This window comes from Oncorhynchus gorbuscha, linkage group LG18 (genome assembly GCF_021184085.1).
Source record: "Oncorhynchus gorbuscha isolate QuinsamMale2020 ecotype Even-year linkage group LG18, OgorEven_v1.0, whole genome shotgun sequence".
In the NCBI taxonomy this organism is placed as follows: domain Eukaryota; kingdom Metazoa; phylum Chordata; class Actinopteri; order Salmoniformes; family Salmonidae; genus Oncorhynchus; species Oncorhynchus gorbuscha.
Window position 1 is genome coordinate 76,537,878 of NC_060190.1, and position 14,988 is coordinate 76,552,865.

Genomic DNA, 14,988 nt, shown 5'->3' on the forward strand with positions numbered 1-14,988 from the left:
ATTACAGTCAGGAATGACTCCTGTTCCTACTCCTATCAGGGTCATGTTCATTAGGCACCAAAAGGAAACCGTCTGAAACAGAGTGAAATGGGGAGGTCCTATTGGAATGAGTTGTTTTCTGTTGCGTGGTCTAATGGATAGTTGGGACATGAACCAGATGTTTCCCTGACATCAACAGGGGCGTTTGATCCCAACATTCCAGAGGAGGGTCCATCGGCGCCCCCTCCTGGCTGGCTGGACTGTGTGACAGGGTACGACGAGCCCAAAGGGGGAGGTGAGAGACACACACATACACACTGAACTGTGACGAAGTACGATGAGCCCAAAGGAGGGGATTAGTCTCAGTCAGTTTGTCTCCTCCTTTTTCAGCTCATTCAGCTGTCTGTGTGACTCACTTTAGAACACTACACTGTCATTTAGAACACTACGCTGTCCTTCAGAACACGACACTGTCATTTAGAACACTACGCTGTCCTTCAGAACACTACACTGTCATTTAGAACACGACACTGTCCTTCAGAACACGACACTGTTCTTTAGAAAACTACGCTGTCCTTTAGAACACCACGCTGTCCTTTAGAACACTACACTGTCCTTTAGAACACTACACTGTCATTTAGAACACTACGCTGTCCTTTAGAACACTACGCTGTCCTTTAGAACACGACACTGTCCTTCAGAACACGACACTGTCCTTCAGAACACGACACTGTCCTTCAGAACACGACACTGTCCTTTAGAACACTACGCTATCCTTTAGAACACTACGCTGTCCTTCAGAACACTACACTGTCATTTAGAACACTACGATGTCCTTTAGAACACTATGCTGTCCTTCAGAACACTACACTGTCATTTAGAACACTACGCTGTCATTTAGAACACTACGCTACTACGCTCTCCTTTAGAACACCACGCTGTCATTTAGAACACGATGCGGTCCTTTAGAACACTACACTGTCCTTTAGAACACTACGCTGTCCTTTAGAACACTACGCTGTCCTTTATAACACTACGCTGTCCTTCAGAACACTACACTGTCATTTAGAACATGACACTGTCATTTAGAACACGCCACTGTCATTTAGAACACGACACTGTCATTTAGAACACTACGCTGTCCTTCAGAACACTACACTGTCATTTAGAACACTACGCTGTCATTTAGAACACGACACTGTCATTTAGAACACTACGCTGTCATTTAGAACACTACGCTGTCCTTCAGAACACTACACTGTCATTTAGAACACTACGCTGTCCTTCAGAACATGACGCTGTCCTTTAGAACACGACGCTGTCCTTCAGAACACTACGCTGTCCTTTAGAATACGACGCTGTCCTTTAGAACACGACGCTGTCCTTCAGAACACGACGCTGTCCTTCAGAACACGACACTGTCCTTTAGAACACTACACTGTCCTTGAGAACACTACGCTGTCCTTTAGAACACTACGCTGTCATTTAGAACACTACACTGTCATTTAGAACACTACGCTGTCCTTCAGAACACTACACTGTCATTTAGAACACTACGCTGTCCTTTAGAACACGACGCGGTCCTTTAGAACACTACACTGTCCTTTAGAACACTACACTGTCCTTTAGAACACTACACTGTCCTTTAGAACACTACACTGTCCTTGAGAACACTACGCTGTCCTTTAGAACACTACGCTGTCATTTAGAACACTACGCTGTCATTTAGAACACGACACTGTCATTCAGAACACGACACTGTCATTTAGAACACTACGCTGTCCTTCAGAACACTACACTGTCATTTAGAACACTACGCTGTCATTTAGAACACTACGCTGTCCTTTAGAACACTACGCTGTCCTTTAGAACACTACGCTGTCCTTTAGAACACTACGCTGTCATTTCGAACACTACGCTGTCATTTCGAACACTACGCTGTCATTTAGAACACCACGCTGTCATTTAGAACACGACGCTGTCCTTCAGAACACGACACTGTAATTTAGAACACTACGCTGTCCTTCAGAACACGACATTTTAATTTAAAGCACGACCCTGTCCTTTAGAACACGACGCTGTCCTTTAGAACACGACGCTGTCCTTTAGAACACTACGCTGTCATTTAGAACTCTACGCTGTCCTTTAGAACACTACGCTGTCATTGAGAACAGGATGTTGTCCTTTAGAACACTACACTGTCCTTTAGAACACTACACTGTCCTTTAGAACACTACGCTGTCATTTAGAACACGACGCTGTCATTTAGAACACGACGCTCTCCTTTAGAACACCACGCTGTCCTTCAGAACACTACGCTGTCCTTTAGAACACTACACTGTCATTTAGAACACTACACTGTCCTCTAGAACACTACGCTGTCCTTTAGAATACTACGCTGTCCTTTAGAACACTACACTGTCCTTTAGAACACTACGCTGTCCTTTAGAACACGATACTGTCCTTTAGAACACTACACTGTCCTTTAGAACACCACACTGTCATTTATAACACTACGCTGTCCTTCTGAACAAGACACTGTCCTTTAGAACACTATGCTGTCCTTTAGAACACTACGCTGTCATTTAGAACACCACACTGTCCTTCAGAACACGACACTGTCCTTTAGAACACTACGCTGTCCTTTAGAACACTACGCTGTCCTTTAGAACACTACGCTGTCCTTTAGAACACTACGCTGTCCTTTACAACACTACGCTGTCATTTAGAACACTACGCTGTCATTTAGAACACGACACTGTCATTTAGAACACGACACTGTCATTTAGAACACTGCGCTGTCCTTCAGAACACGACACTGTCATTTAGAACACTGCGCTGTCCTTCAGAACACGACACTGTCATTTAGAACACTACGCTGTCCTTCAGAACACTACACTGTCATTTAGAACACTACACTGTCATTTAGAACACTACGCTGTCCTTTAGAACACTATGCTGTCCTTTAGAACACTACGCTGTCATTTCGAACACTATGCTGTCATTTAGAACACCACACTGTCCTTCAGAACACGGCACTGTCCTTTAGAACACTACGCTGTCCTTTAGAACACTACGCTGTCCTTTAGAACACTACGCTGTCCTTTAGAACACTACGCTGTCCTTTAGAACACTACGCTGTCATTTAGAACACTACACTGTCCTTTAGAACACTACACTGTCCTTTCGAACACCACGCTGTCATTTAGAACACTACGCTGTCCTTCTGAACACGACACTGTCCTTTAGAACACTACGCTGTCATTTAGAACACTACGCTGTCCTTTAGAACACTACGCTGTCCTTTAGAACACTACGCTGTCCTTTAGAACATGACGCTGTCCTTTAGAACACTACGCTGTCCTTTAGAACACGACACTGTCCTTCAGAACACGACACTGTCCTTCAGAACACGACACTGTCCTTCAGAACACGACACTGTCCTTTAGAACACTACGCTGTCCTTTAGAACACTACGCTGTCCTTCAGAACACTACACTGTCATTTAGAACACTACGATGTCCTTTAGAACACTATGCTGTCCTTCAGAACACTACACTGTCATTTAGAACACTACGCTGTCATTTAGAACACTACGCTACTACGCTCTCCTTTAGAACACCACGCTGTCATTTAGAACACGATGCGGTCCTTTAGAACACTACACTGTCCTTTAGAACACTACGCTGTCCTTTAGAACACTACGCTGTCCTTTATAACACTACGCTGTCCTTCAGAACACTACACTGTCATTTAGAACATGACACTGTCATTTAGAACACGCCACTGTCATTTAGAACACGACACTGTCATTTAGAACACTACGCTGTCCTTCAGAACACTACACTGTCATTTAGAACACTACGCTGTCATTTAGAACACGACACTGTCATTTAGAACACTACGCTGTCATTTAGAACACTACGCTGTCCTTCAGAACACTACACTGTCATTTAGAACACTACGCTGTCCTTCAGAACATGACGCTGTCCTTTAGAACACGACGCTGTCCTTCAGAACACTACGCTGTCCTTTAGAATACGACGCTGTCCTTTAGAACACGACGCTGTCCTTCAGAACACGACGCTGTCCTTCAGAACACGACACTGTCCTTTAGAACACTACACTGTCCTTGAGAACACTACGCTGTCCTTTAGAACACTACGCTGTCATTTAGAACACTACACTGTCATTTAGAACACTACGCTGTCCTTCAGAACACTACACTGTCATTTAGAACACTACGCTGTCCTTTAGAACACGACGCGGTCCTTTAGAACACTACACTGTCCTTTAGAACACTACACTGTCCTTTAGAACACTACACTGTCCTTTAGAACACTACACTGTCCTTGAGAACACTACGCTGTCCTTTAGAACACTACGCTGTCATTTAGAACACTACGCTGTCATTTAGAACACGACACTGTCATTCAGAACACGACACTGTCATTTAGAACACTACGCTGTCCTTCAGAACACTACACTGTCATTTAGAACACTACGCTGTCATTTAGAACACTACGCTGTCCTTTAGAACACTACGCTGTCCTTTAGAACACTACGCTGTCCTTTAGAACACTACGCTGTCCTTTAGAACACTACGCTGTCATTTCGAACACTACGCTGTCATTTCGAACACTACGCTGTCATTTAGAACACCACGCTGTCATTTAGAACACGACGCTGTCCTTCAGAACACGACACTGTAATTTAGAACACTACGCTGTCCTTCAGAACACGACATTTTAATTTAAAGCACGACCCTGTCCTTTAGAACACGACGCTGTCCTTTAGAACACGACGCTGTCCTTTAGAACACTACGCTGTCATTTAGAACTCTACGCTGTCCTTTAGAACACTACGCTGTCATTGAGAACAGGATGTTGTCCTTTAGAACACTACACTGTCCTTTAGAACACTACACTGTCCTTTAGAACACTACGCTGTCATTTAGAACACGACGCTGTCATTTAGAACACGACGCTCTCCTTTAGAACACCACGCTGTCCTTCAGAACACTACGCTGTCCTTTAGAACACTACACTGTCATTTAGAACACTACACTGTCCTCTAGAACACTACGCTGTCCTTTAGAATACTACGCTGTCCTTTAGAACACTACACTGTCCTTTAGAACACTACGCTGTCCTTTAGAACACGATACTGTCCTTTAGAACACTACACTGTCCTTTAGAACACCACACTGTCATTTATAACACTACGCTGTCCTTCTGAACAAGACACTGTCCTTTAGAACACTATGCTGTCCTTTAGAACACTACGCTGTCATTTAGAACACCACACTGTCCTTCAGAACACGACACTGTCCTTTAGAACACTACGCTGTCCTTTAGAACACTACGCTGTCCTTTAGAACACTACGCTGTCCTTTAGAACACTACGCTGTCCTTTACAACACTACGCTGTCATTTAGAACACTACGCTGTCATTTAGAACACGACACTGTCATTTAGAACACGACACTGTCATTTAGAACACTGCGCTGTCCTTCAGAACACGACACTGTCATTTAGAACACTGCGCTGTCCTTCAGAACACGACACTGTCATTTAGAACACTACGCTGTCCTTCAGAACACTACACTGTCATTTAGAACACTACACTGTCATTTAGAACACTACGCTGTCCTTTAGAACACTATGCTGTCCTTTAGAACACTACGCTGTCATTTAGAACACTATGCTGTCATTTAGAACACCACACTGTCCTTCAGAACACGGCACTGTCCTTTAGAACACTACGCTGTCCTTTAGAACACTACGCTGTCCTTTAGAACACTACGCTGTCCTTTAGAACACTACGCTGTCCTTTAGAACACTACGCTGTCATTTAGAACACTACACTGTCCTTTAGAACACTACACTGTCCTTTCGAACACCACGCTGTCATTTAGAACACTACGCTGTCCTTCTGAACACGACACTGTCCTTTAGAACACTACGCTGTCATTTAGAACACTACGCTGTCCTTTAGAACACTACGCTGTCCTTTAGAACACTACGCTGTCCTTTAGAACATGACGCTGTCCTTTAGAACACCACGCTGTCCTTTAGAACACCACACTGTCATTTAGAACACTACGCTGTCCTTTAGAAAACTACGCTGTCCTTTAGAACACTACGCTGTCCTTCAGACCACGACACTGTCATTTAGAAAACGACGCTGTCCTTTAGAACATGACGCTGCCCTTTAGAACACGACGCTGTCCTTTAGAACACTACTCTGTCATTTAGAACACTACGCTGTCCTTTAGAACACTACGCTGTCATTTAGAACACGATGCTGTCCTTTAGAACAACTACACTGTCCTTTAGAACACTACACTGTCCTTTAGAACATTACACTGTCCTTTAGAACACTACGCTGTCCTTTAGAACACTACGCTGTCCTTTAGAACACCACGCTACCATTTAGAACACGACGCTGTCCTTTAGAACACTACGCTGTCCTTGAGAACACTAAACTGTCCTTTAGAACATTACACTGTCCTTTAGAACACTACTCTGTCCTTTAGAACACTACGCTGTCCTTTAGAACACTACGCTGTCCTTTAGAACACTACGCTGTCCTTTAGAACACTACGCTGTCCTTTAGAACACTGCGCTGTCCTTTAGAACACTACGCTGTCCTTTAGAACACTACGCTGTCATTTAGAACACTACGCTGTCCTTTAGAACACTACGCTGTCCTTTTGAACACTACACTGTCATTTAGAACACGACGCTGTCATTTAGAACACGACACTGTCATTTAGAACACGCCACTGTCATTTAGAACACGACACTGTCATTTAGAACACTACGCTGTCCTTTAGAACACGACGCTGCCCTTTAGAACACAACGCTGTCATTTAGAACACGCCGCTGTCATTTAGAACACGCCGCTGTCATTTAGAACACTACGCTGTCCTTTAGAACACGACGCTGCCCTTTAGAACACGACGCTGTCATTTAGAACACGACACTGTCATTTAGAACACGACACTGTCATTTAGAACACGACGCTGTCCTTTAGAACACTACGCTGTCCTTTAGAACACCACGCTGTCATTTAGAACACTACGCTGTCCTTTAGAACACCACGCTGTCCTTTAGAACACGACGCTGCCCTTTAGAACACCACGCTGTCCTTTAGAACACGACGCTGCCCTTTAGAACACCACGCTGTCCTTTAGAACACGACGCTGCCCTTTAGAACACTACGCTGTCCTTTAGAACACGACGCTGTCCTTTAGAACACGACGCTGCCCTTTAGAACACTACGCTGTCCTTTAGAACACGACGCTGCCCTTTAGAACACCACGCTGCCCTTTAGAACACGACGCTGCCCTTTAGAACACTACGCTGTCCTTTAGAACACGACGCTGTCCTTTAGAACACTACGCTGTCCTTTGGAACACGACGCTGTCCTTTAGAACACCACGCTGTCCTTTAGAACACGACGCTGCCCTTTAGAACACCACGCTGTCCTTTAGAACACGACGCTGCCCTTTAGAACACCACGCTGTCCTTTAGAACACCACGCTGCCCTTTAGAACACTACGCTGTCCTTTAGAACACGACGCTGTCCTTTAGAACACGACGCTGTCCTTTAGAACATGACGCTGCCCTTTAGAACACGACGCTGCCCTTTAGAACACGACGCTGCCCTTTAGAACACTACGCTGCCCTTTAGAACACGACGCTGTCATTTAGAACACGACGCTGCCCTTTAGAACACGACGCTGCCCTTTAGAACACTACGCTGCCCTTTAGAACACGACGCTGTCATTTAGAACACTACGCTGTCATTTAGAACACTACGCTGTCATTTAGAACACGACGCTGTCCTTTAGAACACGACGCTGCCCTTTAGAACACGACGCTGCCCTTTAGAACACGACGCTGCCCTTTAGAACACTACGCTGCCCTTTAGAACACGACGCTGTCATTTAGAACACGACGCTGCCCTTTAGAACACGACGCTGCCCTTTAGAACACTACGCTGCCCTTTAGAACACGACGCTGTCATTTAGAACACTACGCTGTCATTTAGAACACTACGCTGTCATTTAGAACACGACGCTGTCCTTTAGAACACGACGCTGTCCTTTAGAACACGACGCTGTCCTTTAGAACACGACGCTGTCCTTTAGAACACGACGCTGTCATTTAGAACACTACGCTGCCCTTTAGAACACGACGCTGAATGTTATCGTAACTGTCTCAAACGGCACCCCATTCCCTACATAGTGCACTACAATTTACCAGATGTCTATGTGGCACTGGCCAAAAGTAACGCACTGTGTTGGGAATAGGGTGCCCATTTCTGAAGCAGACAAGGTGATTGACTTGGCTGTAGATTCCAGTGTTTACCCCGTCTGTGTTGAAGTTTAATTACCGAAATAACTTCATGATTGCCTTCATATGAATGACTGAAATGCTTGTATTTCCCTCAGACACGGGAGACCAGCTGTACCCTCCTCCCCCTGCCTACAACCCTCAACCTGAGAATGACAGGAATGCATCTGTCCCGAACGTCAGGTGAGACTAGATACAGTACTGTGCTATTTAATATAGAAGTGTTTACTATGTTTATTGGATAAAGAGAATTCTGAAAGAACAGTGGGCTGGATTTGAAACCATGCTGTGAGCTGTACATCGTACATGTGCTCCAGAGTCAGCAGCTGAAGAGCGTTAAACCACTCACATTACAGTACTACTACACCCCCAGACTACAGTACTACTACACCCCCAGACTACAGTACTACTACACCCCCAGACTACAGTACTACTACAGTACTACTACACCCCCAGACTACAGTACTACTACAGTACTACTACACCCCCAGACTACAGTACTACTACACCCCCAGACTACAGTACTACTACACCCCCAGACTACAGTACTACTACACCCCAGACTACAGTACTACTACACCCCCAGACTACAGTACTACTACACCCCCAGACTACAGTACTACTACAGTACTACTACACCCCCAGACTACAGTACTACTACAGTACTACTACACCCCAGACTACAGTACTACTACACCCCCAGACTACAGTACTACTACACCCCCAGACTACAGTACTACTACAGTACTACTACACCCCCAGACTACAGTACTACTACACCCCCAGACTACAGTACTACTACACCCCAGACTACAGTACTACTACACCCCAGACTACAGTACTACTACACCCCCAGACTACAGTACTACTACACCCCCAGACTACAGTACTACTACACCCCAGACTACAGTACTACTACACCTCACACTACAGTACTACTACACCTCACACTACAGTACTACTACACCTCAGAGTACAGTACTACTACACCTCACACTACAGTACTATACTGCTACTACCCCCCATACTACAGTACTACTACAGTACTACTACACCCCAGACTACAGTACTACTGCACCCCAGACTACAGTACTACTACACCCAGACTGCAGTACTATACTGCTACTACACTCCAGACTACCTTGATAAAGATGAGCTAAAAAGACTGTATTAAGTAAATAATACAAATATTGAGTTATTGTATGCAACCTTTTTGGGGGGAAATTATTTGATTCTAATACTCGGAGAAAGAGATTTTCTGTTTTCAGTACTTCCCTTTCGAGGATAACGCCACATCCCTTTTCTAAAATGTTTTACGAGATTGGAGAACACATTGCGAGGGATCGAAGCCCATTCCTCCATACAGAATCTTTCCAGATCCTTGATGTCCTTCGACATCAACAGGTTTTTAATGGTGTTCAAGTCCGGAGACTAAGATGGCCATTGCAAAATGTTAATTTCGTGGGTCAATTAACCATTTCTTTGCGGATTTTGATGTGTGTTCGTGGTTATGGTTTTTCTGGAAGATCCACTTGCAGCCAAGTTTCAGCCTCCTGGCAGAGGCATCCAAGTTTTGGCCTAAAATGTCCTGGTACGTTGACCTTAACAAGGGCCACAGGACCAGTGAAAGCAAAATAGTCCAGTAACATCAAATATCCACCACCATATTTTACAGTAAGGATGAGGTTATTCACTAAATATGCATCCTACTTTCGACACCAAACCCACCACTGGTGTGCTTGGCCACAGAGCTCTATTATAGTGTCATATAGTGTTTTCTATTATAGTGTCATCTATTATAGTGTCATCTATTATAGTGTCATCTATTATAGTGTCATCTATTATAGTGTCATCTATTATTGTGTCATCTATTATTGTATCTGACCATGGCAATCCAAGAGCTAATGTTGTTTAGCAAACTCCAGGCATTTACAGTAGATTGCGAAAGTATTCACCCCCCCTTGGCATTTTTTCTATTTTGTTGCATTTCAACCTGTAATTTTAAATAGATTTTTATTTGGCTCTCGTGTAATGAACATACACAAAATAGTCCAAATTAGTGAAGTGAAAAAAATAAAAATACTTGTTTCAAAAAACCACAAAAAAAAATAAAAACAGAAGTGGTGTGTGCATATGTATTCACCCCCTTTGCTATGAAGCCCCTCCCCTTTGCTATGAAGCCCATCCCCTTTGCTGTGAAGCCCCTCCCCTTTCCATGAAGCCCATCCCCTTTGCTATGAAGCCCCTAAATAAGATCTGGTGCAACCAATTACCTTCAGAAGTTTAAAAATTTGTTTAAAAAAGTGCACCTGTGTGCAATCTAAGTGTCACATGATCTGTCACATGATCTCAGTATATGTTCTGAAAGGACCCAGAGTCTGCAACACCACTAATCAACGGACACCACCAAGCAAGGGGCACCATGAAGACCAAGGAGCTCTCCAAACAGATCCGGAACAAAGTTGTGGAGAAGTACCAATTTGTAAGTCGCTCTGGATAAGAGCGTCTGCTAAATGACTTAAATGTAAATGTAAGTACCGATCAGGGTTGGGTTAAGAATAAAATCATAAACTTTGAACATCCCACCACAACAAACCTGCCAAGAGAGTTGTGTCACCACAACAAACCTGCCAAGAGAGGGCCGCCCACCAAAACTCACGGAACAGGCAAGGGCATTCAAACTTATTGACGCACCCATCCCGTTAGCGGGATCATTTTCGTCAACATCCGCTGAATTGCAGAGCACCAAATTCAAATTAAATTACTAAAATATTTAAATTTCATGAAATCACAAGTGCAATATAGCAAAACACAGCTTAGCTTGTTGTTAATCCACCTGGCGTGTCAGATTTAAAAAGCTTTACAGCAAACGCTTTCCAAGTGTTTATGTTAGGACATCTCTCTCAGCAGACAAAACAATTACAAACAGCTAGCAGTCAAGTAGATTGGTCACGAAAGTCAGAAAAACATTAATATGAATCGCTTACCTTTGATGATCTTCGGATGTTTGCACTCAAGAGACTCCCAGTTACATAATAAATGTTCCTTTTGTTCCATAAAGATGATTTTATATCCAAAATACCTCCATTTGGTTTGCGCGTTATGTTCAGAAATCCACAGGCTCTAGCGGTCACGACATCGCAGACTAAAATTCCAAATAGTATCTGTAAAGTTCGTAGAAACATGTCAAACATTTTTTATAATCAATCCTCAGGTTGTTTTTACAATATATAATCGATAATATTTAAACTGTAGCTTCTTCAATGGGAAAGAGAGAGAAAATGTCTGCTCCAAGCTGTTGCGCATGCAAAACGCTGCTGGCACCCAGCCATTCAATGACGCTATGTGATCTTTCTCGCTCATTTTTCAAAATAAAAGCCTGAAACTATTTCTAAAGACTGTTCACAACATCTGGAAGCCATAGGAAAAGGAATCTGGTTGATATCCCTTTAAATGGAGCGAAGGTAGGCTATGGAACATGGAGCTTTCAGTAAAAACAGCACTTCCGGGTTGGATTTTCCTCAGGTTTTCGCCTGCAATATCAGTTCTGTTATACTCACAGACAATATTTTGACAGTTTATGAAATGTTAGAGGGCTTTCTATCTTAATCTGAAAATTATATGCATATTCGAGATTCTGGGCATGAGAAATAGGCAGTTTCATTTTGGTATGTTTTTCATCCAAGCATCAAAATACTGCCCCCTACACTCAACGGTTTCAGAGAGGCAACAAAGAGACCAAAGATAACTATGAAGGAGCTGCAAAGCTCCACAGCGGAGATTGGAGTATCTGTCCATAGGACCACTTTAAGCCTTACACTCCACAGAGCTGGGCTTTACAGAAGAGTGGACAGAAAAAAGCCATTGTTAAAGAAAAAATAAGAAAACACATTTGTTTGCCAGAAGGCATGTGGGAGACTCCCCAAACATATGGAAGAAGGTACTCTGGTCAGATGAGAATAAAATTGTGCTTTTTGGCCATCAAGGAAAACACTATGTCTGGCGCAAACTCAACACCTCACATCACCCCGAGAACACCATCCCCACAGTGAAGCATGGTGGTGGCAGCATCATGCCGTGGGTATGTTTTTCATCGGCAGGGACTGGGAATCTGGTAAGAATTAAAGGAATGATGGATGGTGCTAAATACTGGGAAATTCTTGAGGGAAACCTAGAGATTTGAGACTGGGACGGAGGTTCACCTTCTAGCAGGACATTTAAATGTCTTGGAATGGCCTAGTCAAAGCCCAGACATCAATCTAATTGAGAATCTGTGCTATGACTTAAAGATCGCTGTACACCAGCGGAACCCATCCAACTTGAAGGAGCTGTAGCAGTTGCCTTGAAGGAATGGGCAAAAATCCCAGTGGCTAGATGTGCCAAGCTTATAGAGACATACCCCAAGAGACTTGCAGCTGTAATTGAAGCAAAGTTGGGTCTACAAAGTATTGACTTTGTGAATAGTTATGCAAGTGTTTTTTGTTTATTGGTATTATTTCTTGTTTGTTTCACAAGGAAAATCATTTGGATCTTCAAAGTGGTAGACATGTTGTGTAAATCAATTTTAATTCCAGGTTGTAAGGCAACAAAATAGGAAAAATGCCAAGGGGGGTGAATACTTTCGCAATCCACCGTATGTTGGAGAGGCTTCCATTAAAGAACACCCTCTGTGTTCTGTTAGACAGGTAACTCTTTATCCACAATATAGCATGGTGTGTAAAGCCATAACACGTTTTTCCAGCAGCAGACTATGATCCATAATGTCAAAAGCCGCATGGAAGTCTAACAAAACAGCCCCCACATTATTTTTTATCATCTCAGTCTGATCTGATTATTCTAACCAATGACTCGTCATCTTTTATTTGCATATGTATCCTCCTACTTCCTACAGTAGGAGGATACAATCCTATCCGCCAATCAGGGTTGTGTATGTAAATATAGAAACATTTGTAACAACACGCCCACGCGATCAGACTGAGCATTTCAACGGCAAGAGGCGGTCCAGGGAAATAAACACACAGTGATGATTTATAATAATATACATTTAGAAAGACTGCATGGGGGCTTTAAGCTGAGACACATTTAAAAAAAAATATTTTTTAAAAAGTAGAATTCCAGTACAAGGTTCTTGGCTAATCTATTTATTTGAGCAATTGTATATTATATATACTTTTTAATTTGTTTGAGCATACAATATATCTCCGTATTTGTATTCTTTATTTTATACAGTATTTTCTTTCTCATCTTTATCAAGGGTGTATCAATACTTTATCAATACTTTTATCAATAATTCTACAGGGTACCTCAAGTGTCAGAGAGTGTGGCTAGGGAAGCTCTCCTGAAGTTTGTGGGCTCCAAGTGGTCCAAAAGCAGCAAGCCTGCCAGAAACCTGACCTTCAAGGAGCTACAACCTATCACCATGTATCGGGTAAGTCTGCTAACTAGCCCTTCATAGTAGACCTCTCCTTAGTAATATCTCTAATGAAACCTCTTGTTGGTAATATCTCTAATGAAACCTCTCGTTGGCAGTATCTCTAATGAAACCTCTCGTTGGCAGTATCTCTAATGAAACCTCTCGTTGGCAGTATCTCTAATGAAACCTCTCGTTGGCAGTATCTCTAATGAAACCTCTTGTTGGCAGTATCTCTAATGAAACCTCTAGTTGGTAGTATCTCTAATGACACCTCTAGTTGGTAATATCTCTAATGACACCTCTAGTTGGTAATATCTCTAATGACACCTCTAGTTGGTAATATCTCTAATGAAACCTCTAGTTGGTAATATCTCTAATGAAACCTCTAGTTGGTAATATCTCTAATGTCACCTCTAGTTGGTAATATCTCTAATGAAACCTCTCGTTGATAATATCTCTTATGAAACCTCTTGTTGGCAGTATCTCTTATGAAACCTCTTACATTTACATTTACATTTAAGTCATTTAGCAGACGCTCTTATCCAGAGCGACTTTTGTTGGCAGTATCTCTAATGAAACCTCTTGTTGGCAGTATCTCTAATGAAACCTTTAGTTGGTATTATCTCTTATGAAACCTTTTGTTGGCAGTATCTCTAATGAAACCTCTTGTTGGCAGTATCTCTAATGAAACCTTTAGTTGGTATTATCTCTTATGAAACCTTTTGTTGGCAGTATCTCTAATGAAACCTCTTGTTGGCAGTATCTCTAATGAAACCTCTCGTTGGCAGTATCTCTAATGAAACCTCTTGTTGGCAGTATCTCTAATGAAACCTCTCGTTGGCAGTATCTCTAATGAAACCTCTCGTTGGCAGTATCTCTAATGAAACCTCTCGTTGGCAGTATCTCTAATGAAACCTCTCGTTGGCAGTATCTCTAATGAAACCTCTCGTTGGCAGTATCTCTAATGAAACCTCTCGTTGGCAGTATCTCTAATGAAACCTCTCGTTGGCAGAATCTCTAATGAAACCTCTCGTTGGCAGAATCTCTAATGAAACCTCTCGTTGGCAGAATCTCTAATGAAACCTCTCGTTGGCAGTATCTCTAATGAAACCTCTCGTTGGCAGTATCGTTTGGAGACATACACTGAGTCCAGATCCAGTGCCTGGGAGATGGAGCCATTTACTGGTAATTTCATACTGTCTCAGGACAGCTTTTTGTCTGTTTTAAAGAACT

The 14,988-nt window shown here is 42.9% G+C and overlaps 1 protein-coding gene across 1 annotated transcript in view; it reads left to right on the plus strand.

Moving 5' to 3' along the window:
- The window catches only part of ssuh2.1 (ssu-2 homolog, tandem duplicate 1), a 39,104-nt gene that overhangs the window by 15,289 nt on the left and 8,827 nt on the right, over positions 1-14,988 (plus strand). The window contains exons 2-5 of the mRNA XM_046313226.1: positions 179-274; positions 8,441-8,525; positions 13,641-13,770; positions 14,880-14,940. Coding sequence (XP_046169182.1) covers positions 179-274; positions 8,441-8,525; positions 13,641-13,770; positions 14,880-14,940 — 372 coding nt within the window. The remainder of the gene's footprint in view (positions 1-178; positions 275-8,440; positions 8,526-13,640; positions 13,771-14,879; positions 14,941-14,988) is intronic.